Source organism: Morus notabilis, unplaced genomic scaffold, assembly GCF_000414095.1.
Source record: "Morus notabilis unplaced genomic scaffold, ASM41409v2 Scaffold9, whole genome shotgun sequence".
NCBI classification, from domain to species: domain Eukaryota; kingdom Viridiplantae; phylum Streptophyta; class Magnoliopsida; order Rosales; family Moraceae; genus Morus; species Morus notabilis.
Genome location: NW_010356504.1, coordinates 152,379 through 179,198, shown reverse-complemented (window position 1 = coordinate 179,198; position 26,820 = coordinate 152,379). Strand labels below are relative to the sequence as shown.

At 36.1% G+C, this 26,820-nt stretch overlaps 3 protein-coding genes across 5 annotated transcripts; all 3 read right to left on the bottom strand.

Moving 5' to 3' along the window:
- Positions 1-5,163: 5,163 nt before the first annotated feature.
- LOC21391030 lies at positions 5,164-6,694 on the bottom strand. The gene is made up of 2 exons (XM_010088271.2): positions 6,576-6,694; positions 5,164-6,179 (listed from the first exon to the last, which is right to left on the bottom strand). The coding sequence occupies exons 1-2, from the start codon at positions 6,673-6,675 to the stop codon at positions 5,242-5,244; spliced, it is 1,038 nt and encodes a 345-aa protein (XP_010086573.1). The 5' UTR covers positions 6,676-6,694; the 3' UTR covers positions 5,164-5,241.
- Positions 6,695-8,650: 1,956 nt separating this feature from the next.
- On the bottom strand, positions 8,651-18,115 carry LOC21391028 (isochorismate synthase 1, chloroplastic). Its single transcript, XM_010088269.2, has 17 exons — positions 17,876-18,115; positions 17,571-17,774; positions 16,118-16,404; positions 15,550-15,667; positions 15,336-15,452; positions 15,092-15,238; positions 14,102-14,176; positions 13,938-14,006; positions 13,528-13,646; positions 13,340-13,397; positions 13,148-13,258; positions 12,725-12,809; positions 12,426-12,523; positions 11,996-12,088; positions 11,570-11,634; positions 9,988-10,120; positions 8,651-9,013 (listed from the first exon to the last, which is right to left on the bottom strand). The coding sequence occupies exons 1-15, from the start codon at positions 18,017-18,019 to the stop codon at positions 11,578-11,580; spliced, it is 1,782 nt and encodes a 593-aa protein (XP_010086571.1). The 5' UTR covers positions 18,020-18,115; the 3' UTR covers positions 8,651-9,013; positions 9,988-10,120; positions 11,570-11,577.
- Positions 18,116-19,288: 1,173 nt separating this feature from the next.
- LOC21391027 (YLP motif-containing protein 1) lies at positions 19,289-26,445 on the bottom strand. Of its 3 annotated transcripts, none has more exons than XM_010088268.2 (13): positions 25,482-26,445; positions 25,175-25,352; positions 24,739-24,851; positions 24,474-24,575; positions 24,168-24,237; positions 23,502-23,557; positions 22,161-22,211; positions 21,912-22,016; positions 21,714-21,758; positions 21,225-21,333; positions 20,511-20,713; positions 19,985-20,074; positions 19,289-19,625 (listed from the first exon to the last, which is right to left on the bottom strand). In XM_010088268.2, exons 1-13 carry the CDS (start codon positions 26,316-26,318, stop codon positions 19,461-19,463), a joined length of 2,124 nt encoding a protein of 707 aa, XP_010086570.1. In that variant the 5' UTR covers positions 26,319-26,445; the 3' UTR covers positions 19,289-19,460. The 3 variants fall into 3 exon arrangements, with proteins under 3 accessions (XP_010086570.1, XP_024017967.1, XP_024018010.1); XM_024162199.1 differs by having other exon boundaries at positions 25,175-25,343; XM_024162242.1 differs by lacking the exon at positions 20,511-20,713 and having other exon boundaries at positions 19,529-19,625.
- Positions 26,446-26,820: the final 375 nt, after the last annotated feature.

Sequence of the window (26,820 nt, the reverse complement as noted above, 5' to 3'; positions counted from 1 at the left end):
CTTAGATAAAAAAAATCTGATTCGGAGCTAATACATCTGTCAAGACTCTCACTATATATGCTACGCCTGCCTCATCCGTTCTCATACTAGCTATATCGGCTTGTATGATAAACTCTCGAGCTTGGGTGTAGGTTACGGCTACACTCACCTGGTTCTGTGTCTCTCCACTCAACTGTGGTGCCGACTCTGATGGCATGACCTGGGGAAGGAACTGATGTTTCAACATGTAGCAAAAACCTTCCTATTGCATCTATGTTATTTCATCCTCATACAAAGCCTAGCAAAATATTAGGGCATTACCCTCCAACAAACTAGCTGCTAGCGCAATCCACTCGTCCCGAGCTATATCATAGGCTCGCATCACGTACTCGACATGGTGTAGCCAATCCCTAATTCTAGTGGGATGTGAGAGTCCATCGTAGAAGGGTGGATTACAGGTGTAGAACTTGGCTGCGGCTCGACCTGTAGTCAAGACGCCTCTCCTTGCTCGATGTGCAGCCTCGGTCACTATGGGCTCTAGAGCCTTTAATTCCCGATCCACGGATGGATGGCTATATCCAGAAGGAGTGGGTACCGACCTTTCTGGTTGTTAGAACCGTGAGGTTAGAAACGTTCTTATCCGTCCCCACAACGTATTCTCTCGTGATGTGGGCGCTAACCGTGATGATGGATGTGATCGATCCATTAGTACATGTTCCGTCTTGCCAAAAGAAATAAGCAATTTTAGTTTTAGTTCATAAACTAATTTACCTGGAGTGTGCAGAAGCATAGGTGCGGGATTGTCATGGCATGAGTAGGAACGCCGCTCTGATACCAAATGTGATGCCTCCGCCCTAGCGGCGGGTTGCCAACCTTATACTACTACTATTAGGCCGAGTTATAGTCTAATCTGTTACTTATTACTAGACTTTCGTCTCTTTAGTTTACGTTCATACACGAGTAAATATTTTTTTCTTTACTTTAATCCTCGGGTTCTTAACACATTTCTAGCATGTTATGTGGTTACACGAATAACATATCTTGCTATTACTTTAAGGATTCAGATATGGAACTAGTCCCCGAAAACTTGTCTTAACTTATTACAGTCCGTTGTTCTTTACTAAGACAATGGTTGTAATATCTTTTTCTTAAAACTAAATATACATACTAGTGTTCTATGTTACATTACTTTGCAGCGGAATTCATTTTCTAAGCGGGCGTAGTAGAGACCACTCCCGTGTACCCATGACATTTCCGCCACCTTGCATCTGCCAGTCCATCAAGCAAAGCCACTATATGACTGGCTGCTTACCTTTGTTACCTGTACACGAGTAAACTGATGAGCGAACAGTCAGCAAGTATAAACATGCACACATCATAAACTAGTAAAATTACATTAAGAGTTATGATGCAAATATGCTCATGTGAAACATGCTTTAAAAACTGCTTTCTGTCTTTCTATTCTTACTAATGTGGGCCTGAGCCCCTGCTTACTGTCTGGTCTAGTTGGAATCTCTACTCTTTAATATTTCCTCCCTTGGGAGGCTGGCGACCCGTCAGTCTCTTTACATTATTGAACTTTGGGTTTGCAGTTCAAAGCGTCAAAAACTTTACTGAATGATATGCAACGTTTTCTCTACGTGCACATGCTAACATGAAAATGCATAATACTTCATCCATACTTTAACTGAGCATAAAGGTAACCATATGTCGCCCTTCTGCAATCTAGGGCACTAAGCCCTCCAAACACTTCATATCACATCGACTTTGGAATATAAGTAAATTCATAATTCTAAGTCTACTACGGTTTACTCGAGTCCAGACAAACATATATGTCTATACTCACACATAATCCGCTAGGATTCCCGCTTGCTGGAAGTTCTTTCTTGTTGCTTCAGCTTTCGTGCCAAAACCTGTTTCATGAAAATAGGTATCAATTTCCTATTCCAAATCAAAAATCTTCATACTTAGATTCTTAAATCTAATTTCAAACTCATTTATGAATTTGACCCCTCTTGGCCGAATTTCTAGCTTAAGAGGCAAATCCCACAAATTCGTGTGTCTCGGTTTATGAACCTCAATCTATTCATTTTCGAGCCTTAAAACTGTTATTCATTTTCAAGAATCGAATACCTAACTCATTGCTTACTAACAAGATTTTAGGAAATTTTGGCAGAGTTTCGCATTATTTTTCTCGTTGCCCAAGTTTTCAATAACTCGTTCTACTTCTGATTTCGGTACTCGGAGTCAAGATTCATATTCATCAACACAGATTCCAACATAAAATTGAATAAAAACACATGTTTTTCATTTTCTAGGGTTTTCGGATTTTTAGTGTTAATCTAAAAAATTTTGTTCAATCGTTTCAATATTTACACGTTGAACTCCTATCACAGCCCCCTATGAAACCTCGGTTTCGATTTTCAGTTTTACGGATTTTTTCAGATATGAGTTACTATTCATCAAAAACGAAAAACATGAAATTTATCATGAAAAATCTGAAATCTTAATTCTAGAAGTTGAGATTCTCCGCTAGAATGCCTCGGGTTACGTTTCTACCGGACTGAACGGAAGGAATTTCGGTGAAAACGGTTGATTCCTTTAATTTCCCTTAGTTTTCTCTCTTTTCCCTCTTTGGTCGGCCACACTTAGGAAAATAGAACAAATGTGGCTTCTAATTCCTTCTTAGGCATTTTAGGAACAAATGAACATTTTATTATTATTTTTTATTACTTTCTAAATTAAAGATATTAATTTAATTCCCTTAATTTATTTTTACTAATTTTTGTAAGTTTATCACTTAATTTGAGTGGTTCTATGTTCCCCACATTTTTCTTGTCGAGACTCAACTTTTCATTTTTCAAAACGAGTCTCTTTCCAGTACCGATAATCTCACACCCTGTACAGGTTCTGTACTGCTTTTCTGGACTGTCGAGTACCATGAGTCAAACTTTTCACATTCAACCCAATTCTCTTGGGAATCTCATTAATCAATCTCCTCTTCTGAAATTTTCATTTTAATTGATTCAGAATTGCCCAGAACGCTTACCTTTACGGTACTGGTTTTTGAGCAGTTTCCCGTTTTAACTGACTCGGAAAAATCATGTTTCAGGAACTAATTCTATCTTCCTTACTTCTAATATTTCTACTCTTTTTCTAACTGGTCATTTGGTCACATACCAAATATTTCAGTTTTTCATAATTAAAATATACCCGCTAAAATTTCTAACTTTTAACTGATATTTCACTATTCATAACTGATATTTACGAATTTTCTCTGTAAAAGCATTCGTATTATAACTTTACACTTCTCGGGAAAATTTTACCCCGTACATAAAGTTTCTACATAACATTTTCTTGATCAAGCTGAAATTATACTACTTTCTATTCCAGAGAGAATTTCGGTCAAATACCAGACTGACCGGATTAGATCTAAAATTTTCCCAGTCGTTACAATATGGATGTGATTTTAATGGTTATTCAAATATTTTCTATCGACAGGTATCGTTATTTTAACCGTAAGATATTTAATCCGACGGTTGTAATAAATTAAATAATTGACCAAAAAAATTAATGACAATTAATGAAACTGAATTATTATCACGGTAAGTTATCAAATTTCCATATGTATGTATGTATTGACGAGTGTACGGTTACGTTTCTATTAGTAGTTACTATAAAATGTAGAAATTTGATGATGTGGTCTCATAAGAACCCAATTTCATTTAACTGTTACAATTTTTTTTTTTAGTCAACTATTCAATTTATTACTAAATAAGCTGGTCAGATTACCTTCAGCAATGAAAGAGGCTATATAATCGGAGTTTAATGCAACCAACTTAAAACTGATATATTAAAGGCATAACTGGAGAGTTTGTCATGTGAAAGATTTCCTTTCCCATCTAGACGAGGATTATGAATCTCCATTAAACAAGTTTTCCTCATTTTATCAACCCTTGAGAATCCAAGTAAAGAAAAGAAATTAAGAACAAAAAATAGAGGGGAAAAGAATTAAAGGCAGTCTCTTGAACTGAAGAACATGAAAAAAAACTGGCCATGAAGACAGTGAGGGGGACAAAGATCTTTGCTCCTTTTGGCCCCCAAAAAGAATGACTGGATTGGCATGTTGCCTCCGGAGACTTTACTTGTGCTTAATATAAACAAATGTTTCAAGTGCCTCCACAATGGATAAATGGTGTAATTAAGATTTGGAAACAAACACCCGTATGCATGTGACATAACGTGCTTTAATTGTCGATTGAAATTTCAATCTCTTCCTTCAAATGAGCTCACCTAACGTGTACAATGGCACTTTCATCCAAATTTTAACAGGAGTCATTGATTTGGTGGCGGCACTCTACAATACTTCATTAAATTCAGGGGGTATTTTACTATACTTAAAAATGTAGAGCATAACTTGCCAATCATGATAAGTAATTGAGGGGGAAATATGCCAAAGAGAGAGGAAAAAAAAGGAAACTCATGAACAGTACAACGACTGATTTCTTATGTACGTACTCAAGTCTGATTATCATGTGAGCCTAATTGTGTGTGTGTGGGGGGATCCAAGGTAGACGTTTGGGGTACTTTGATACTCAAAAACATATCATTCAAGCACCCTGTACCCTGAACTCGTTGTCGATATAAAATTATCATTTTGTCCTTTCAATAAAAAGTTTTTTTTTTTTTTTTTTCCTTTATATTTGATCTTTTTCTTTACAGAAATTTCTTGTTTTTCTTATCTAATCATATTTTTGGATAGAAAAGGAAGTTCAGGGGGCATTTATGAAATAACATTAATTCATAGGGAGTTTTGAACCACTTTTCATACTTCATAGGGCGAATTGAACCCTTTTCAAAAATCAGGGGCATGTTGAAGCAGAGTAGAAAGTTCAAGGGCCATTATCAAATTAATCTATTGTGTATATAGCAGGAAAACCATATTTCTAAGTGCAGGCTTTTACGATTGCAAGCTTGTTTTATTGCTGATCAAAACAAAGGAGAGAGAGGGTTTCCCTAAAACAATAGTAACAAACCAAAGTTTAAGATATTCAGACTTTAAAGAATTTCTTGAGGATTTCATGCTTCCTGCAGGTTGAAACATTTCAACACTCGTTAGCGTGCATGAAAATATAACATATTAACTTTACCCTTTATGTTAGCTAGGAAAATGTTTAAGTCTTCATCACAGTATTATTATATTATGCGGTATAAGTTACATAACAATGATAATAGAAGAAGCTACAAGCAACAATACACAAATTACAGAGCATTCTTTTGACGAGCCCGAATTTTCAGACATATGAAGACGCCTAATGAGAATGCTAATACGGATGTCGCGATAACCCCTTTGTTTTGGCTCAACATTTCCATTGCACTACTTAGATAACCAGGCTCACCTTCCCATTTCCTCACAGTATCTTCAGAGAAACTCATAGGAGCATTTCTGTGCTTTCCTTCTTCCTTCTTGCTTCCGTAGACCTGCTGGCCATTACCAAGTATATTGTCCTCTTTCTTTTTCACTTCTTCATTCCTTATTTTGTGTATGTTCATTTTTGTGGTGCCATTCACACTGTGATCCTTTGTGCCAGCAAGTCCATGTTCTTTCTTCTCATCTGCCTTGTGCTTTGGAACAACATCTTGGTCCTTTACATTCGCAGGTTCAAGTTTTTTCTTCTCTCCCGCCTCGTGTTTATGAACAATACCTTGATCCTTTATGCAAGCAGGTTCAAGTTCTTTCTTCTCTCCTGCCTTTTTCTTTGGAAGAACATCTTGATCCTTTATGCTAACAAGTTCAGGCTTTTTCTTATCTTCTGCCTCGGGCTTTGGTACAGCACCTTGATCCTTTATGTCAGCGATCTTCTCTTCTGCGTTGTACTTTGGAGCACTACTTTTATCTTTAATGGCAGTAGGTTCAGGTTCTTTCTTCTCTTGTGGCTCGTCCAGCTTTGGAACAACACCTTGTTCCTTTATACTAGCAGGTTCAGGTTCTTTCTTCTCTTCCACCTTATGCTTTGGAATTGTTATGTAGAGAATTCCACCTTTAAATTTTGCTTTGATGCCATGTGAGTCTGAGGATTTTGGAACCTTGAAATTCTGCTCGAATCGAAGAGTTTTATTCTCATTTACCAGCTTTTCTCCTTTGACCTTTATAAATCCGGAGGTAAAATATTGCACCATCACCTCATACTTCTCGAAACCTTTAAAAAGAAAATAACAATCACAAAAAGTATATGAAAGCATAGTTTCTCAATTGAGTAATTGTAGAATGTTTTAGGATTTTCTAAATTGAGTACTTGGTTTATGAAATTAATTTAAGTTCACAAGGAATTTTTTCTAGAAATATGTCAATGATATGATTTTAGGCTATTCAGGGTGGAAATGTTTGATGAGAATCAAGAATTTCTATCTTGGTTTCTCCACTTTTCTACAGAAATAAAATAATATCCATTATGTTCATCTTCATATAAAAGTGAACATTGGAGGAAAAGAAAACCATATCATGGGAACAGACAAATAGCATTTACAAGAAAAATAACCAAGATATTGCAAAACCATGTAGAGAATAGTGATAGTGAGGATTTTTTTATCAATACCAGGAATATCAATTTGAAGATAATGGCAATTTGAGTCCTCTGTCCAAGCAAAACTAGGTTCAGTCTCTACAACAACCGGCTTACACGGACAATTCGCCATTGATCTTTATTAAGCTGAGATGTGATGGTTTGTTTCTTGATCATGGAAACAAACAATATGTTTATATATATATATATAGGAAAAATAAATAAAACCATTCTAGCTGATCATGTTAATTTAGATGGTACAAAGTCAAATAGCTTTCCTCGCGGATTTCTGCATTCTTTTATTCTAAACTTTCCCTTGTGGGGCGATTAACCTCCCCTTGAAGGTGGCTTATTATTCTTCACTTTATGTCCAAACGACCCTTTTCATTGTTACATGCATGAAACGCCACATATTTGGTTAAGAATGTTTGACATAATCCCATTTTTAGTCTCCGAACTATAATGCAAGTCCCATTATGGTCCCTGACTTTAAAAGGTGCCAGAACAAGTCCCCGATCTACAAAACCATATCGCATACATCTAAAGACGCATAAACGTTACTCATTCTCCTTTCCTTTTCCTTGTCTTGGACGTGTGTATACACAAACGTTTCTCAATGTTTTGTCACACTCAGCACACCAATTAGCTATTCGTCATTACAAAAGAATAATGCATTTCACACTAAAATATATAGATTAGTCTAGTGACGAAATGATGATTTTGTCCATTTGGGGATGATTTAGGTGACTAAGGATCAGGACTATGATCCTGAGGGGGGATTGTGGAAGACATGAATTTCGAAGGTCTAAACACAATCTTATGTCGAAGGAAGCATTCTTTTTTTCAATCTGGTCACTGACCTCTTCAAGAACGGCGTGACCACCGCCAAGCTTGGAACATATCCGACGAGGCTCACACGCTTTAAGAAGTCTGTTATGTTTATGGAGCTTAATCACGGATTGAAGAAAAGCAACGAAAAAGGAGGAAAATCGGAGTAGCACCACAGCCCCGGTCAATGGGAACCACAGCGCCAGCCGCATTGTCACACATCTGGAGGCTTTCAAATTGGCGCCGCGGTGGCGGGATGGCGGCGCCGCGGCGCTGGGGCACAATCTTTAACAGAGTTCAATTAATAATGAATGGCAATTAGGGTCCAAAATACCAAATTTATAAATCTAAAGTCCAACTTGCCAAGCAACAACATGTTTCGAGTACATTTTGTGCAAAAATCGTGTGCATTGGCCAGGCCAAGGTTTCAATCTCAAAAGCTTATTCGAGCCGATCCGACCCAGCCAAACCCAGTCCAAACATCCTCTTTTTAAACTTTTTAAAAAATTCCTTACAAAATTCTAGGCCGTCCTTAGGACTGTCGGGCTTTAAGGATGGGCTAGTTTGACCATTTCACCTTCAGGGCCGAGCCGCGCCAGCACGAAATTTCCATTTGGGTCCTTTATCCGAGTCATGCGGCCTGAATTTTCACCTCTATATTGGACCATTATTGCAACGCGTTTTCAAATTTAAGGTCCCATTTGCAGAAATTGAAAGCGTGGGTCCGGGTTGCAAAAACTTCTTTTCTTTTGGGTTAATCTCAAATTCGCCCTCATAAAAATAGGGATTTCTCGCTTTGTTCCTACTACTTAAAATCGATATCCCTCCCAAGCTTAAGTTCCAGCTTTGGCACTTCCATTATATTTGCGCAAGGTTTTTACCTACAGTAATCACGTTTGCTAATTACAGTAATCACGTTTGGTCATTTATGTGGCCATATGTGATTGAAATCGTTAAAAAATTGCCGTTTATCAATAGTTATTGACCAGCACATGATCATGATGTAATCTGACTTCCACAAGTGCAATCTCATGACATAAAAGGACCTAATCTATGACTTTCTATACAGGACAAGAAACGAATAAAAAGAGAAACTTAACAACAAGCCAAACCGGTTCACGAATGGCACTAATCCAATCGACTAGAGAAGTTGCAATTGGCAAGTCATGCAAGGGCAACTCTAAAGAGGTGCTTACAAAACCAAATCGCACAAGTGTAAAAATGCATTAATATTTACTATTCTCTTTATATAAAAAATAAATTAACATTCCTTGCCTTGGACGTGTGTATACACAAACGTTTCTCAATGTTTGTCACACATCAGTAGACCAATTAGCTATTCGTTGTTACAAAAAAAAATGGTAATAATAATGAAATTCACACTACTAACATATACACTAGTCTAGTGAAAAATAATGACAATGAAAATGATAGTGCCCATTTTGGAACGGTCTAGGTGAGCAAGGACTATGCACCTGAGAGAGCATTGGGGAAGACATTGAATTTCGCTGATCAGAACGCAATCTCATGTCAAATGGCATTCTTTTTTCAATCCGGTCACCGACCTCTTGATGAACAGCGTGATCACTGCCAAGCCTTCAACGTATCAGACGAGGCTCATGCGCTTTTCGGGTGCTCTTCAACTGCACTCAACACAAGCTGTTTTAGCATTTGTGTAATCCAACAATGCCGTACATAGATCCATCGAGCTCAAACTACTAGAAACAATAGTATTCACTCTTGCAATTATTGGTATATCCATTTTCTCCACGTTAAAGAAGAGGAACAATATTGGGATGAGAGAAAACAAGTGACTTTCACACACACACACACACACACAAAGGTAGTAACATAGTTCTGATAGTATTAGCTGATGTTTACTTTGTAAAAACCTTTCTAGTTAACAGATAACTTGAAAGGGGCTTGTTAAGTTAGTGAACCTATTCTAAAAGAATATATATTTCTCATGCAAAACAACCCTCTCAAAGAATTCTCTAGGTACAAATAAATAGAACTATTTGATAAAAAGAAGACCAAAATTTCCGAGCTCTTCGAGTGAAACCGATGATAAAGGGAGCAAATTTGTTTTCTGAGCCAGTTATCCATGGGACCATGATATACCAATATTTAAGTGAAAAAAGTTCAGAAAAAGAAGTCAACAGCTGGCTGGATTACATCTCTTAACCTATTAACTAGTTATTCCTAGTCAAATGTTTCATGTAGTAAATTACTTCCATGAACAAAATGAAAATACATATGGAATAATGTGAGGAATGGATGAACAAAACCAGCCATAAAAAAGACAATGGCAGTTTGTTCACTCACATTGAGAATCATTGATGACTAAACTGCACAATGCTGTTTAATTATTGTTATCGAGTTGTATAAGAAGTGACTCGTGTAACAATCAAAGGTTTGAAACTATTTCCACCTTATGATTCCGTCACAAAGCATGAACAGGATATTCTTTTTTCTTTGTTAAACCTCCAGAAAGAGGAAATTTTTCATAAAGTTATCTAGAACTAAACAGGGAAGAGAAACACTTAGAAATAAAAGACAAACTAATGGTAACAAAAAGGGAAATAAAGGAAACCATAATTTAATAAGCTAAGAGCACCTTCAGCAATGAGAGAGGCTATATAGTATGAGGCGTTTAATGCCACCAATTCAAAACTGACGTATGAAGGGTATAACCGGAGAGTTTGTCATCCAAAATATTTCTGTCCTTATCGTGTAAGAGGATTATGAATCTGCATTGAAGAAGTTTTCCTAAACACATCAACCTTCAGAAATCAAATAGGAAAAGAAAAGAACAACAGAAGGGGAAAAAAATGAAACACGGCATCAAATAATAGAGATAATATCATAGCAACTGTTAAGTTCTGAAGCTCATCAAATATAAGACTACATTTTTCTTCTTTTTTTTTTTTATTACGCTGATCTTTATCATCTGAACAGTGATACACTTAAAAGAAGACATGTTTATTGGATTAATTTGAACGGAACAGAAGGAAAAGCCCGGATAGAAGCACAAACAAATGTTTGTATTTCCATAACAGAAAATTATGTTTGTCATGTCGATGAAAGGGCAGGACCGGATGAATCTGATTGTGCTACTGCTGTTGAGAGAATTTTGAACAGTAAAAGTGTTTTTCAAAGTAGAAAATGAAAGTAAGAGGCCATGAAGAGAGAGAGGGGGAAGGGGACTTTGATGCTTTTGTTCCCTCAATATTGACTGAACTGGCAAGTTGCCCCTTAAACTGTTAGTTGTTGCAAATTACCTTCTTCATGTGATAAATGTTGGAGAGTGCCCCAAACTGATGTATAACGTTAAAATTTAGAAGGAAATGCCCTCATGCACGTGACATGACAAGCTCTAACCGTCATCCGAAATTTCACTCTCTTCTTTCAAACGAGCTCATCTACCGTGCGTGACATGACAAGCTCTGACCGTCATCCGAAATTTCAGTCTCTTCTTTCAAACAAGCTCATGTACGTGTTTGAGGGTGTTTCCGTCTAAATTTTAACAGCATTCATTGATTACGGTGTACTCTACAATACTTCGTTAAATTCAAGGGAAATATGCAAAAATTAGAAGTTTAAAGGGCAACTTGGCAACCATGAAAAGTTAAGGGGAGAAAACATGCCAAAGAGTGATGAAAAGGCAACTCTTGAACTATACAACAAGAGATTTCTTGTGTATTTCAGTTATTTGCATAAGGAACGCGAATAGAATATAGTTTAATTTGTAATTCTGAAACTTGTAAAGTACAAGTGTCGGACACTTTCTAACTCATTGATCACATTGATATCTAGAAACTCTGTTTGATAAACATCTTGAGAGAGCATGATGTAGATTCCTTAACGCCAAGGGACGTCTTCTTTGTTATTGAAATGTACAACAGCAAAAGACGAGTCTTATTCAATCCGAAAGGAAAACTAGTTTCTTGAAGACCAAATCTGACATCATAGAGATGGGTTTAATCCTGAATGACGGACAGAACAACAGCCTAATAGAGCAGCAAAAGCTCCCTACACAAAGAAACCTTGACAGTTTCTAAACAGCCCTTCACAACCGAATAATCCGGGGCTGTCAAAGAAATGCACACTAATCTTTTCTTTCACAGGTTCTAGTTGTCCGGGAAGAAACAATATAACAATTAAACGATAGATTCAAAAAAAAAAAAAGGACTACTTACATTCTCAACTAGTAGTCCTTAACCTTTTTTCTCGGAGGAACTTCAAGTTTAAGCAACTTAGTGTACTGCAACACAGATGAAAAATCATAAAGTGGCTTCTAGCGACTCTTCTCACAATACTTGGAGGAGTTGGCACTAGTAGGCACTTTGAATATGAAGAACAAATACATAATAAGCAAGATAATATATATACATATAATTTTGAGAAATTATAAGAATAACCATTGTTTTTCATCATCCTATTATTTATGCTATTTTTTATGCCAGTAAAAAATATTCTAGTAGAGTATGAAACGTATTACAGTAGAATACGAAAAGTATCCTGCAAGAAAAAAATATTCTAGTAGAATATGAAAGATCCAATCAAAATATTAATTGCATAAATGATAAATTTAAATTTACCTATATCTTTTTATCCCCACTCACCTGAGAAACTTTGAGTTCCAACTCATCCCACTCTAAAGATGCCTCACTGCCTTCCACAATGCCTGTCCCAGCATATATCAATGCACCAACACCCTATAACTCAGAGTAGTCAGAAGAAAGAGATTGACACCATTAGGAGAGAATATATATATATATATATATATATATATATTTACAATAGATATGCTTTAAGCAAGACAAATTAAATGATCATGGGCTTGATTGAAAAAAAAAAAAAAAAAAAAAAAAAAAAAAAAAAGAGAGAGATCTAATTTTTTTCTGAACAGGTTTAAAATGCTCCACTGTGTCACAAAAAAGAGAAGTACCACATAGTTGTGTATGAAAAATGCTATGTAACTGTAACTCATATTCCTACTCAAAACCAAACAAAAGTGCTCAATAGATAATAGATATTAACCAAGACTTTTACCTTTTCCACTAAGGCTGACCTTATGCCAACAGCAAACTCACTCTCTCCTCCTCCAAACCAACCAACAGGGCCAGCATACATTCCTCGGTCAAATATTTCTGAACAACACGTGTGCAGGCATAAATAAGAGTTTATGTATGTGGATAGGAAGAAGCAAAAAAATTGTTACTTGGGCTTGTGATATAATGAGCACCCAGAAAAGGTGTATAAGAATTTTGCAGGCTAGAAACAGCCAGAAAGAGATTAAAACAAAAAAACAAAAACAAAAACAAAGAAGGTAAAATTATATATGTATATACCTGTTTCAGCAATCAAAAGCCGTGCCTCATCTGTTGGAAATCCACATACAGCTGGAGTTGGGTGAAGAGAAGACAAAATCTCAAACTGGAAAGAAACAGAACTTTGCACATCACCCGTAAAGTAACAATAAATATTTTACCATCAAATAAATTATTGGATTAATTTTAAAATTCCCCTAGACTATGGCTTCCTTCTCAGTTTACTTGCCGAAAATTTTGAGATACGTGCTATATAGCTCAGGGAGATTTTTAAAAAGGGAAAACTTCAAATATGAACACATGTCAAATTTTGTCCAATATTTGGATGGAATTGGATGGAGGGGGATTTCTTGCGACAGTTTAATAGTCCAATTTGAAATCTAACTACTACTTGCTTGTGAGGAAACTTATAATTATTTGAGACACAAAACTGTACTATTTTACCTCATCATCTTCACTTCTTAACCTGCCAGCCAATTTGGCATACAAATGTTGGATTCTTGGAAGTTTTCTTACTGCTTTCTTGGGGTCAACTACCACGAAATTACAGACATCCTGCAGAACAGAAATGCAAATGAAATATCCGTTGCAATGCAATGGCAACTTGCAAAAACAAGAGTGCCCAAGTGAACATACCTCCAACTTTTTCTTTATGCTTTCTCGCACAATGGAAAACTCGAGATGATATTTGGGACTGCATAATGAGTAAAAAAGACAATTACATCATGCAAATTGTTTTATCTGGTCAAGAAATAATTGAAGTTGTAACATCAGTGAAGTATAGTATTCATAACTAACAATGAAAATAAAAGAATAAAATAAACCTGGAAAGTAGGTCAAGTTCTATCTGAAGATCAGCAGTCATGGATTCACCTCTGGCGCAGGTTCCAGCCATGGCATCGCTCTCAATGTCGAGCCATTTTCTGTGAAACAATTGCTCTGGCTATTCGCAAAGTCAAAACACGTAAAAATAACTTAACAAATGTAAGCTTATTCACCTCTTTTTTTCCCCTTCAAAATAGAACTTTAAAACATCTTGTTAGGCAAAATAGGAGAAATGGAATTAAACATCTTATTAGGCAAAATAAGATAAATGGAATTAAACATCTTATTAGGCAAAATAGGATAAATGGAATTAAAATGATTTGAAGATGCACAACATTGAGTAGTAGAGAAAAGTGAAAGAAATGCTTAAACTGTTATAGTCGTTAATGCGATATGTATTGACCCTTACCGTGTTTCCAATAAAAGCAGGTGCATCAGGTGGCTGAAGGCAAAACTGATAAGCGTTTTCGCCTTCAACCTGCAGAAGTTGAGCCAAAGTAACAATAATTTTAACTTCTAGTGGAAACTATATGGTTATTTACAAGTTGTCATGTGAAGAGAGGATCAGAATACCTGTAAGCAAGCTAGCCATGTTATAGGATCAACATCAGTAGCAGTCACTACTCTGCTGCTTCGTGCCAGCACAACCTGAGATGATCCCAAGACAGGATTAATATACTAAACTCAGAAGAGAGAGAGAGAGAGAGAGAGAGAGAATAAAAGGTGGGGCAGGGAGAAGAGGCTCAATGTAGTGGAAAATTCCATTCCTTGTCAGAACATAAAAAGAATTAATAACGAAATCATATCGAATCCTATGGTTTCAGGAATGCTACATACATTTCCTATGTTTTGCAAATCATGTCAAAATTATCCCTTATGTTCTTATAAATCTGTTAGTTTACCAATACATCCCAAAAGCTTAAGTTGTTAAGACGTGATCCAACAATAGTTTTATATTTTAACACTTTCCCCCCACGTGTGGGCTGGATAAGAGGCAATTGTTTGAGTAAATATTGATTGGAAAACTCAACATGTGGATAAAATTAATAAGCCCGAAACATATTAAAGACTCAATACGTGATGATAACTTAAAGGGGATAAGCAATTGTAGGGATATGAACTCAGGACCTCATGCTCTGATACCATGAGAATTTTCTCTATTTTATTGATCTATAGAAGATTACAAGCCTACAACTTAAACAGTAAAAGACACCTAAATAGCTTTAAATGTGCTAGCTATACAATATAGAAATACAACTATTTTACAACTATACAAATATTTCCACAAAATCATATTAAAATGCTTCCCCAGAAATCGTGTTAAAAACCTCCCCTCTAACATGACATTTGTAACATAGGAGATAAGTATAGCATTTCTGAAAATATTGAGTGGAACACAGTGTATTTGAGAAAACACAGAGGAGGTTATTGTTATTTGCTCAAAGAAAAATGTGCAGTCTAGTATTATTGGTGTATCTGAGAATTATAATCCAGTAAATGAGCACAAAGTTGCTACAAGAAATTGTCGAGCAAAACCAAACTTAGTGCATGGATAGTAATAACCTTAGTAAGTGCTGAGTCACTTCTGCTTATTTTCTGTAAAGCCCGGTTAACAGCAAGATCCCAATATTTCTTGCTTGGGATGTTATTGTTGCTCAATATGAATGTCCTGGGAGCTTCTTTACGTAATTTTACAACCTTCGAAGAGACCTGCGTCTTCAAGAATCTACATGAGGTAACGGTACGAGGAAAAACACACTCGAACAGGAACAAAAGACACAAAGTCAACTCAGCCAAACATCTTAACCTGGCAAAGTGTAGCTTGAAGTTCATTGATTGCCTTTTGCCATGGCCATGAAAGGGCATCATCCCACGCAATGGTTGCAGCAAGCATCGAATTATGTTCAAACTCATCAAACTCAACCTGTCATTCAATATCTGATCTTGCAATTCGATAAATACTAACAAGAAAAAATGACTAATGGTTAAAACCAGTGCATCAAAGAAAATAATGTTTCTACCTGAGGAACCATAAAGTAAAATGAACCAAAAGCCTCCCATTCGGGCGACATGTTGGATCTTGCATCGAAACGGATGACCCCGTAAGCACGAATTAGAGGGCATTCTCTAGAGAGGAACCTTCAATCACAGAGATGAACAAATTTTGATTTAGTCTTGGTCCAGATTAATAAAAGTTAAATGGGGTAAAATCACAACGTTTTGCATTTTGTTCATACTTTGTGATTAGTTAAGTGGCCTGGAATAAACTAACGGATTACATAATGAATGAACCAAGCACTTGAGAGTGACTGCCAGAGTTAAGAAAAATGAATAAAATCATTTTGGTACTCATTAATAGCGAAACATTCTATTAGTATTCTGTATTTTTAATAATATTAAAATGGTACTTTCGAGTTTTTTTAAAGAACGTGATCTAAGTACTCTGATGATACTGACATTTAGGACGTAAAGTATAATCATTCCAAAGTAAAAAATGAAAGTAATTAATCCATTTCTTTATGCACTAATAAAGTAAAAATAAATAAATAAACAAATAAATAAGCAAAGAACTAACTATAATGTACCTACCTCTTAATGGACTTCCAGTGGCTGTATGAAAATGGATGGAGCTGCCTGAAAAAGACTGCGGAGCCCACACCAGCAACACTGACCAGATTACGATACGCCCACTGGTTGTGGCCACTCCCATTCCCATTCCCAATGACATTGCGATTCCCATTCCCATTCCCATTGGTGATATCAAGAAAGATATTGGAATTTTGGGTTTGGCTTCGACCAGAGAAGTAACAGCGTGGAAGAAGCTGGTCTTGGGCATGGAGCCAATCAATTGCATCAATTTGCTGCTGAATTGGAACCTTCATTCCACAACACTATAACTATGTCACCAATGTCTCAATACTCCCACCTTTGCCTTTTCTTTTTCTTTTTCTCTTTCTTTTCTTTTTTGAATTGATCTTTGAATTCTATCGTCCATCTCACTCTCTCTTTTTTTTTTTTTTACCAATCATTATCTACATCTCCCTTTAGTTGCTCTTTTTTTTTTTTTTTTTTCTTTTAATCTATCTCACTTTTCTCTTTAACTTTTAAAACATCTAAAACTTAACTTTGATTAATTAGTTTGTTTCAATTTTAATCAATTGGGTTAAAAAGAGAAAAAAATGGATGATATTCAGTTAGTATAATATGTTGTTTTACATGCATGCATGTGTTCTATCAAATGTTATTTTCTCTAAGCATCACACCCTTATTTAACTTTTTTTAACACCCAATTGAGGAAAATAACTAAAACTGACATAAAAAATGCCTCTCTTTCCATTAAAAAAAATGTTGTGTAATTTTTTTCACCCTCCTTTTTATTTTTAGAAAATAAAGAATAGATATTGAATTGAATTAATTTAAAACGTAACTCACCAGTTTAAGGGGGTAAATGAAGGGAAAAAAAAAATGTGTAACCAAGCTCATAATAAACAATTTTCATTCCTTATAACTAACCAACTCTTTAAAACAAATCCCATGTTTTCACTATATTCACTTTTCTTTTCTTTTCTTTTGTAATGGAACAATATTCAATTTTCGAATGCCTTAAACTCTTTTTTTTTTTTTTTTTCTTTTTTTGGCCAAAATACCTTATAACTAACTTGGGGTTCTTCTATTCCCCCCCCAAACAAAAAATGGTTTTTTTCTTTCCTTTTTCTCACCTTCGAGTTCACTTTGGAATGGTATTACACGAGTTTTTAAATCAAAATTTTGCCAAGCCTTTAACACCACTAGTAATGTTCGTGCTAGCTAAGCGAAAATCGAATGCAAGATAAGGAATAGCATGGCACTAGGTATTGGATTTCACGTTCTTCTATGCCAACCAACCACGTGGCGTGATTGCATTGGTTAAAAAAGTGTTCTTTTTTTGCTCTCGATAAGCCATCATCCGGATAAGGGAGAAAGGAAAGAAAACAAGAACAAACATGAGCTCATGTATAATTTCCATTAATTAATGAACCCTTGTTTTTAATAATATTTTTACCTGGAGACGTAAAATTCCAGAGGTGAAATTAGGAGGTGGGTCGGACTTCAATTCCGAAATGGTGGAGCAAAGCCTCTCCAAAGCCAGTGCATGAGAAGGGACTACTGGGAAAGTACGCGTTTCAATGGTGCCTAACGGCAAATTCTGTAAAAAGTGGGGGTCTCCTTTGCAACCATTCATGGACATTACACGCAACTGATTCCTCTGTCACATGTTGTCCAACACATGATACAACATATAATTTCATGTCATAAATTAATACTATTATATTATTAGTGATCACCATGAAAGGGAAAGTGGCTTACTTGGTTAGGAGGAAAGCGAATATTGTTGGAGTAGCAGAGACTTGTGGGTAAGTTATTAGTAGAAGAAGATATGCTACATTTGAATGATTCTGAGTCCATTAAACGACCAAGGCATTGCTTTGTTGCCGCGGCAATATTAGCCATGAATATGAGGGGAGAGAGAGAGAGAGAGAGAGGGGTTCTTGTTTTATGTTCGTAAATATGTATGTTGACTGTGGATGCTTATGTGGAGAGAATTGAGAGAATGGCTGCGAGAGAGCTACAGTTTTTCAGTTGGCGTGTAGTAATATATATACACATGTATGTAATGTGTGTGTGTGTGTGTGTACACACACAATTGAAGAGATATGGTTGGTATGCAACACCCAATAACAATTTCCAATGTGTCTACCAGCCAAGATATACGATAATTATTTGCTTTTCCTTTCTTTTTTTACTATTTTCACTTCATCAAGGAGGAGGCTTTGAACAATACTGATTTCTGAATTTGTAGACTGCACGTCCGGTGATTTAATGGCAGGAAAATGGAGGTGTCGCTTCCTACACCTTAGTTTAGAGTTTGAGCAATAATGCTTTAAGAAATTTCTTAATACATAAACGGCCTATGATTGTGATCAAAGAAATTTTTTAATCGATAATAGCATGAAATGGCTACATCCCTCACTAGCTCTCAAAATTGATAGCAATAAAACCTTAAGCACTTGGATTAATATTCTCTAGGGAGCTTAGCGAGAGGCGTTGCATCAATTAAAGTGCTCAAATTGCCAATAAAATTGCCAAATACCAGCACTTTTATTTACATTCTTGTAATACTGCAGTATTTCATTCCATTCACAGTTTAGCGTCTACAATTATGCATCGTTCATTTCACCGATTCGAGTTTTCAATTTTAGATTTCTACAGTAAAAAACTCTCAGAAAATGTCACATCTAACTTTTTCTGCTATAGTGAAAAACTCTCAGAAAATGTCACATATCAGCTCAAATTGAAAACTCGAATTCGCGAAGTGAATGAGGCCTTAGTATTTCCAAAGCAGCTAAGAATTAGAAGCTAGTATTTAACTGCGGTTATGGGCATAGTCTAGTACCAAATTAACACCTGACTTCAATTGAGATGTAGAGTTCAAACCTGCAGAAACTAGTATTTAACTGTTTTTTATGCATGAAACGAAAATTATGGCAACCCTTGAACCTATATCTTTTACATAAGAAGTTCTTTTATCTCTTTTTCGGAAAGAAAAAGACAGAAGAACACATCTGAGTCCTTGTTGGTATCATCTTTTCGACCTTAGAAACCAGAAGGCAAAAGCTATTTTTGTTTTCTAAACGCCCTTTCATGATTTCCATCTATCCAAACACGCGTTTAACCAACACAAGTTTAACTCGCGGATGAAAGTTTCCATGCACCAGAAGATGAAAGAGCGGAAAACCTAATTTATTTTCCACAAATTGAACTATCATTCTGCTCATACACCCAAGGAACTGAAGGGTTAATCCACATCAACAAACAGCCATATTAACCCGTACAAAAAAAATGACGAGAATAATCAACTTGAAGGAAAAAACTTGGCACTTCCAAAAAACTTTTATTCATCGCAATCAAGTCCAATCCTCAGTTGCCTTCTGGAAAAAGCAGCTTTGAAAGATTCGCACTCCGCACGAAGTTGCTCTTGAAACACACTGTGCTTCTTTAACTCCTCATCACTATTTCTTGGCGTGAATCGGTCTTCTTTAGGTAATGGATTGGATTTCTGCATGAATAGGAAGAAAAGTATAACATGATTATGAAATTAGCCGCTCACGTAAAGGACGATGTACACAGACCGATAGTGGAACAGATCTCCTATAGTTAAAAAGCTAGAGCTGAGAACCATAATTTAAACCTCCGTGTGTCATGTATCACTATTTTGCTAAACAATTTTACTTTTTTCAAAGAGCTAGACAAGATACTTTTTAATAATATGCCATGTTGGAATACTTTTACAAAAGTATGTGAAATAATCACTAGAAATTGGGGGTAAAAGTTCGGATGAAATCATTATTTACTTTAAAAAAAAAATATAATTGTCCCCCAAGCGGTACAATTCTGTCCAGTAGGCAGTTTACTAACCAAATTGTATCCAGCTCCCGGTCCAATCACCAAGGACAAGGTCTTTGCCTTCTTGGCAGCACTTATTGAAAACCCAGTATTGACACCACCCTGAAAGAAAGAAGAGCACAGTTAACAGATTTAAGCACAAAACATATTTTGAAATATGTACTTGCATGTGTAAGAGAGTTTTTACAATCCACTTTTATGTGCGAGAGAGAGAGAGAGAGAGAGCCAATTCAAAACAACAATCCTGAACAATATACGTTTTTTTCAACGCTAACATATATATATATATATTTAAAAAAAATGTGATTAAACTGAATTTATGTAACTACTAATTGTTGCCGATGTAAACCGTATCAAAGTCTCTTTAAGTAGCATATAAATTATCTCACCCTTAAGTATTCTGTTAATCACTCATAACTAAGAATCCTTGTAAACGTAACAGAGTGCATCCCAATATGTGAGTATAAGACAGGAAAACGCTTTGGCCTAAGAACCTCTATCACCAATGATCAAACAACAGGATAAGTATCATACATACCTGGTCACCCCATCGAACAGATTTTGCTTCCTTACCATAGGCTTGAATTAGCCCAGATAAGGCATTTAAATTACCCTTTATGGGTTCAGTTTGTTCTGTGTCATCTTCATCTAATTCATTTGACCATTTACTCCTACCTAGTTCTTTCACTTCTGTTTCATTCTCTTCTTCAGCATTCCAGCTGTTCTCATCCTCTGAAGAATCTAACGCACAAATTGTGGGAGACAAAACCTCGGAATCAAATCAGTTTCTCAAAGGATATAGATCAGGGAATCACTTAGCATAGACAAATACCCAAATGATTTATGTCTATGAGTGAAAATTTCCCATAAAAGATTAAAACTATATAATCCATGGCGGAGCCGTGAAACAATCTGAAACTTATACATTCAGAAACAAAACACGTCACAACCTATAAATTCAGAATGTGTCTTTATTATTGCTATTTCCAAATAGTAAAAACATATCAGAAAGAAAAAAGGGAGTTATAAGATGCAGATTTTCACCAAAAATGCAATGTCCTTTGAATTGAAATATGGTAAGTACACTGAAGAAAGGTCATACGAGACACTTAAATATCAATTAAAGGAAACAAAATGGAAAGAGAAGTCAAACTGTAGTATTCATCACATCCTGCTTACATGAACAAATAATCAATGTAAACCTCAAGAAATGCAAGTACGTATTAGTATGAAAATAAAAACCCAAGCATACCAAGTGATGTATCATCCCCAACAGCAGGTGCTATTGTTTTATCAGTAATTTGTCCTAGCAATCCAGATGGAAGTTCAACAGCATCTTCATCCTCCATGGCCATGTCCACCTGGTAGATTTGAACCGCAAAATCAATACGTCATCAATAAGACCACAAGAAGACAAATTCGAATTCCTACATCTTGTAGGCAATTGAAGGATAACTTCAGGCAAGAAGTGACTAGGGTACAGAAGCTATATGTAGACTTTTAAGTTATTACTTTATTTATTTCATTTTGCTAAGTCAGAACGCACTCAATTAAACTATAAATAGATGATAACTATTTCAACGATTAAGAGCTAGAAATAATAAAATTGCATACATACATTATTTCCCTATCAGCCCTCAACAATAGTAGAGCATGACCAAGCTTAAGGGATTCAAGCATAACCAAATTGACATTCGCTAATAAAGAGGAAGGCGACTAGTGTCAAGTGTGAATTATTTACCTCTTGAATTCCACTTTTTTTCAAGTCGTCTCCACTAAACAGTGACTGCAACAAAATAAAGCATTAAAACCCAAGCACACAAGAAAATACATGCCAAAAGAAAAGGTAGTCAAAGTTCTTTTATCATTGCAAACAACTCCTTTATGAATATTTACTGCATTACCCAATATCCTAACCAAAAACTTAAACTTAACACACCTTTACATCCACACGCAAGTGGAAAGATGGAGCTTCTTCCCATTCTCCGGCCATCTTTTGTATATCATCTAGGGTAAAACCATGCACATTTCTCGCTGCACAGCCCTGAAATTTTAAAAATATCAAGATAAATCCTCAATGTGGAAGGATATATATATATATATATCTGAATTGAGTTAGCAACAAGTAGGCCACTAAAAGATGTTGATACAACACAGTTCACAATTCAATAATCTAGGATGGACTCACCGCAGGATCCTTATAAGAAGCTTCTAATATATAAACTTCATATCCTGAACTCTGAAAAGAAAAAAAAAAGTAAAAATAAATGAAGCAATAGAGATAGTGAAACTAGATTTGACAATTCTTTTGAATACTGATAACCAAAGAACTATAACACCATCTTCGAAGAAATATCAACGGCCATATAGCAGTCAGTATAGAAAAAGGTAAGAAACATTTCTATTATATTGTAAGTGGCGTTTGAAATATAAGTTTCCTTAAATGACAGAAGCCACAGATATCTAACTTCCTCTGTCAATCTCAGGACCAAAAACCATATGGAACAGATAGCATATATACATACATATATATATATATATATATTAGGTGCTAGGATCAAGCAAAAATTAAAAACAAATAGAAAAATGCATTCATTTTTCCAAAAATTCTGGCCTTTTCCATTTTGACAGGTTATCAATTATTATAAAAAAAATAAAAATAAAAATAAAAATAAAACAATGACAACAACTTGGGAAAATGCTAAAACAACTAGACACTAGTATCGTGGAACAAAAAATAAATAATAATAAAAATAAAACCCACAAAAGTTTAAACCAGTGACCATATACAATGTCTTCGCTTATGAACTGTCATCTGCATACAATTATTTTGATGAGACATTTAGATACATGTACATATTACTGCATTATCTCCCTTAATTTATAAAGGATAACAAGTTGATGCACAACTAGACACTAGGAGCTCGTTTGTTTTATGCGTTTAAACCCATGGTTTTGAGTCTGCTACAGCGTTTTTCTCTCACAAAAAATTTGAATTACAAATGCCAAAATCAAGAATCACTAGTTTAAACGCATGAACCAAACGAGCCCTAGATACGGGAAGATCTTTACAGAACCCCAAACAACAACCTCTCCCCCCCAAACAACACACACAAATTCTAACATTTAGAAACAACATGAGACAATGCAAGACAGCTAAAAGAGCCAAAGTGAAGCACTATTTTTGTCTCACAGGTTAATTGAATTTAAATCATACACTACTTTGCTCGCTCTTCTATGAGCCCTATTGGTCCACATTAGAAACTTTAGGCAGTGTTGATAATGTAAAATGAACATATTAATTTTGTCCAACCAATTATGTTTGGCTCGACGGAAATACAATATTGCTAATTTACCAGATAAAAAATGGGTATTTTCTCTACAAGCACTCGAGAAGAATTAATAAACCGCACAATCATGAAAATATGTGTCAAACATTTTAAATAAAAGTGAAGTGAATTCAAAACTAGTTAGTCGGCACGCAGAACGCATAGCAGAGGTTGGAAGGAAGAGAGAATTGATGTTATACCTTTGCGATTGCCCAAAACTGAGCAAAATCGGCAACCCGCAGATTGCGATCATCCACTAAGACGAAGCACAAATACCAGCAAGAAAAGGATCAATAGCCGAAGAACAAAACTGCATTCTGTGGTTAGAGAAAATGAAAGCAGTGCTTGGGCAGTGCACGACTTTATTTATAGCTAAACTAGATCTCTTTTTGCTTGCTGAACCCTAGCAAGCCATCATAACTACAATAGCCTTTAACCACCCTATCTTGTGTTATGCTTTTATTATAAAAATTTCTTGAACAAACAACAAATTAAAAAATCTTTTCAGTTCCCAAAATAAGCGACACCTCAAGGGTTTACTATGAATCATCTTTCTAAAGAGAAAAACATCTCCAAATTGGAGTTAGAATCTAGCACTAGCATAAAATGTGAGATACCGAACATCAGATGTAGAAGTTACAGAGTCACTCAACATCATTAGGTCAAAAGATAGCATTTCAAGAACTTTGAATACCAAATTCGAAACAAACAGAAAGCAGGCAAGTGCATCTAGAAAAACCTCAAGGGTGGCCAATTTACAATCAGATTCAATGCAAAGAAAAAATAATAAAAGAAAACTCAATTAGAGCCAAAAGTTTCAAGAAGCTTCCAACCATCATGGAAAAATCTAAATAGAAAACTCATACCAATTATGAAGGTGAAAGCTCCCTCCTCAACGGTCTTTTTAAATGCTTTCAACATGCTTGCCCTATAGGCCTGCAAGGAAGACAAAAAAGAGCGTGGAAATTCTGTCAGAATGAAGCACCTCCTGAACATACACAATATTAGATAACACAAGACAAATATTAAATAACAATAATAATAACTAAGCCAAAAAAATCATCGGACCTAAAATAAATATTAATGAATCCATAACTAAGCTATCAGTAGTAAGTACTAATGTGCTGTATTCTTTTCTTTTTCTTTTTTTTTTTTTTTTGGACTTGCATTACCTCCTCCATTTCCGGTTCATAGCAATACTCCATCACTTTCTTTATGACTCGCTTCTTGCCTCTGACAGAACCCGAAGATTTTGTAAAATCACCTTCCTCGACCTTAAGGATTATAGGGTACAACTATTTAAATATCTGAAGCATTAAATTCTTCGAAACATGAAAACTAAAGTGGATGGCATAATGGGAAAAATAGAGAAAAAAAATTACAAATATCCACAGGAAATATTGTGAAGACCAAGCAAAAATGACACAAAAAAGTAACCTTTTCAACTTCTATCATGAAATATTCATCCATAGAATGAATTCGTGGAGCAGCACCACCACTTTCAACCTCTGTGTCGCGCAACATCTTTGCTAAGTAGCTCTTTCCACTACCTGATAGTGCAAATCAAAATTTTGGCCGATTCTTTAGTAAGGCAACAAATTCAACAACTTTACGCAGACATGACAAGAACTGTTGCTTTTATAGACACTCGATTGCACTTATATAAACAGTTATAATAGTTTTGTTTGCTTTTTTAAGGTTAAGAAATTGCACTTAACAAAGAGCTGGAAGCTGCACAATAAATGGCGAAGAACGGGTGGCAAAAGATGGATAAACATGGGTAGATACAAAAGAAACAAATAAACACAGAATAAATTGCAATGCTAAGATACTGCTCAAAAGGAGAATCCCTCTGAACAGACAAAATTTATACCGGGAAGTCCTCTAAGGATTATCACGAAATGATCCGGGCGAGTAGCTCGGTGTGGCTGCTTAAATAATTGGGAAGCATCAACGATTGTTGCCTTATCGGAAGAAGAATTTCTCAATGGAAAAGATTGTTCCTCTCCCATGTACTGTTTTGGCAACGTCCCATAAATGGCCTGCGATTCCTTCCAATATACAACATGAGGTTTTAACTAATTCACCAGTAGAAAAACTAAACTACAACAAAACAGATGTTTTACTGATTGCCTAACTAAGAAACTAAAAGAAAAGCATACAAGAAAGCTGTAATATACCTGCGTTGCAAAGCCAGTAGAAGTATGCATTAAAGGCTTACTATGGAAATACGGCTGAGCCAAGGATTGCCCTTCAGGAATTGGCGGACAAGGAGAAGACGTAATTGCAGATGAACTAACGGGAACGGGAAACAAAGACGGAGACCTTCTCGGCTGCAATGGCGAGTCCATAGGAAGAGGAGGCGGAGGAGAAGCTGGAAGAGGAGGGTGCACACCGTAAAACCGAGAAGAAGCGTGCATAGGATTGGGGCCCGTCCTTTCGGGCCGCGGAAAATAGCCTCCAAGATTGGGATTTTGCATTCCATGGTGCTGCGGAAGCTGATGGTTGGGATCAAACGAAAAATGATTCTGATTCCCAGAGCTCTCAGCTCGATTACTCTCCAATTGACGGAAAAAACTCAGATTTCCATGATTCGCGTCCGAATTGAATCCATTCCTCTCGCTCGGCGCGCCGCCGTGTTCGCGAATCAGCTTCAATCTCCGCTCGTCGTCCGACAAAACCGAGCCGGAACCGAAATCATCAACCCTAGGCCTCTTGTAGCTCCTATCGCCGTCGCCGGCAAAACCGTTACCATCACCGTAGTCTTGCGATTGCGGCGCGAAGACTTCTCCGTACGCGAAGTGCTCGTACGGCCTAGGGTTTCCGAAGATCGGGCGGTGAACGAAGGGCGGCGGCGGCGGCGGCGGAGGAGGAGGAAAGGAGTGATCGGCGGCGAAGTGGAAGGCGGGAGGGTGGGGAGGGCAGAAGGGGAAGTGAGGGAAGGAGCAGGTGGGGCAGAGGGAGTTGTGGCCTTGGATCGGAGGTCTCGAACGCCATTGTTGTTGTTGATAGTCCATTTGAAAAGGTTTCTTCAGAGGAAATGGGAATTAGGATTTCGGAGAAAGGATTTTTGAGAAGATTTATGGCGTCTGAATTCCGGAAGAGGAAGATGAAGAAGGGAATGTCGTCGGGGTAGTATGCGTTACAGACATATACACAGCGGGAACATTACATTATGGTTATACGGCGCCTCTTAACTTCAAACGACAATGGTCAGTTTTTTTTTTTTAATTCAGTTATTTGTTATTTTAATTTTTAAATCTAATTTAGGTTTTAAAAAGAACATCGGCATTCTCATTCTGATATGCTAAGTTTTTTATCGGTTTTATTTATATAAAATCACATTAAAATTAAATAATACGCATATTACACGATTAAAAAAAATTTGACCTAAACACGAGCAGAATCTCTCAAAGAATATATGTTGTTATCTCCTAATTTTTTAAAGTTGTACCTTTAAATTTCAATTACATAATATTAAACTTCTACCTTTTCTATAAGCTACATATTATATATTTT

Bases quoted from the DNA above. Each gene is read 5' to 3' on its own strand.
- LOC21391030 (XM_010088271.2), bottom strand. From the start codon at position 6,675: ATGGCGAATTGTCCGTGTAAGCCGGTTGTTGTAGAGACTGAACCTAGT. The intron at 6,180-6,575 runs GTATTGATAAAA...TTCTTTTTAAAG, and splicing joins TCTTCAAATTGATATTCCTG to GTTTCGAGAAGTATGAGGTG.
- LOC21391028 (XM_010088269.2), bottom strand. From the start codon at position 18,019: ATGGCTAATATTGCCGCGGCAACAAAGCAATGCCTTGGTCGTTTAATG. The intron at 17,775-17,875 runs GTAAGCCACTTT...AACATGTGACAG, and splicing joins TTCGCTTTCCTCCTAACCAA to AGGAATCAGTTGCGTGTAAT. The intron at 12,524-12,724 runs GTATATACATAT...CGTGTTGTTCAG, and splicing joins GCTTTTGATTGCTGAAACAG to AAATATTTGACCGAGGAATG.
- LOC21391027 (XM_010088268.2), bottom strand. From the start codon at position 26,318: ATGGACTATCAACAACAACAATGGCGTTCGAGACCTCCGATCCAAGGC. The intron at 24,852-25,174 runs GTATAAATTTTG...TTGCACTATCAG, and splicing joins AATCCTTAGAGGACTTCCCG to GTAGTGGAAAGAGCTACTTA. The intron at 20,075-20,510 runs GTATGTATGATA...TCTTTCTTTCAG, and splicing joins CTGTTCGATGGGGTGACCAG to GGTGGTGTCAATACTGGGTT.